This window comes from Trichinella spiralis, assembly GCF_000181795.1.
Source record: "Trichinella spiralis strain ISS 195 chromosome Unknown Scfld2080, whole genome shotgun sequence".
Classification (NCBI taxonomy): Eukaryota; Metazoa; Nematoda; class Enoplea; order Trichinellida; family Trichinellidae; genus Trichinella; species Trichinella spiralis.
This window is the reverse complement of record NW_003529019.1, coordinates 1-888: the sequence shown is the minus strand read 5'-3', so window position 1 is coordinate 888 and position 888 is coordinate 1. Positions and strand designations below refer to the sequence as shown.

General features: G+C 40.1%; 1 protein-coding gene across 1 annotated transcript; it reads right to left on the bottom strand.

Moving 5' to 3' along the window:
• Nucleotides 1–45: 45 nt before the first annotated feature.
• Tsp_15730 (conserved hypothetical protein) lies at nucleotides 46–794 on the bottom strand (the record flags this gene model as incomplete). The annotated part of the gene is given in 4 exon segments (XM_003368708.1): nucleotides 46–202; nucleotides 329–385; nucleotides 405–433; nucleotides 569–794. Coding segments are annotated over 4 exon segments (469 nt in total), but the record flags the coding sequence as incomplete, so codon positions are not given.
• Nucleotides 795–888: the final 94 nt, after the last annotated feature.

The window sequence follows — 888 nt, the reverse complement described above, 5'->3', positions numbered from 1 at the left end:
GCACGATTTTTTGAATGCTCCTGGTTGAGGGACGTTTGTATCTACGGCTTGTGCCTGTTAAAGATAATGGAGTAGTCTGTGCATTCAAGATCAATTTCGCCAGCTCTTCTGTTCTACAGGTTCTCCAGCCTTCAGCCGTGGTTGCTGCTCCAGGTACTTCCACTATGTGCTCAGCAAGGTCGCTGTTTATTGTCGGTCCTGTCTAATGTAATGTTATTCTACTTTCTCACCCCATATTCAATTTCTATCCCTCGAATTGAACTCGTTGTCACTTATAACACAAAAAGATATGGCTTGATTTAGATACTACAATCAGAATTCTGCTTACCTCAGCACACATCCAATATTTATCAACACGATTTGTACACTTCAGGGTGTAGAACAACTTTTATTTCTATACTAACTTCTGTTAGTGCCTTTTTGCAGTCACAAACTAAATTTCATCATTATTTGTTTCCACCTTCATTAAAAAATGTCAAAACAACGACAAGGAAATGAACACAAGGAAGCTGACCGTAAACACAGCAATAAACGAAAGTAGAATTAGCAGTCTTGAATTTTTTTAAACTGCTTTTGCTCTGATCCCGTTTTGCGCCAAGCCAAGCCACCGGGGTTAACCATAAGGCCCAAAATCCCAACCTGCCTTCTGGTCCAAGAAGGAACTTTCCGTTAACCCAAGAAAAATAAAAACTGGAACGGACTTCAATAAAAAACCCGGCCCGTTCCCAGTTCATATTTTCACCAGGCAAAATTTTGAAACGAAGAAGGATATCGGATATTTGATCCACCAGTTCCTTGAAATAACTAATAACAAAAAACAACCAAATACGGCAACAGAAGGTTCCCCTCATCACCTAATACCGCTCAAAGGCTCACAACGGAATTCAA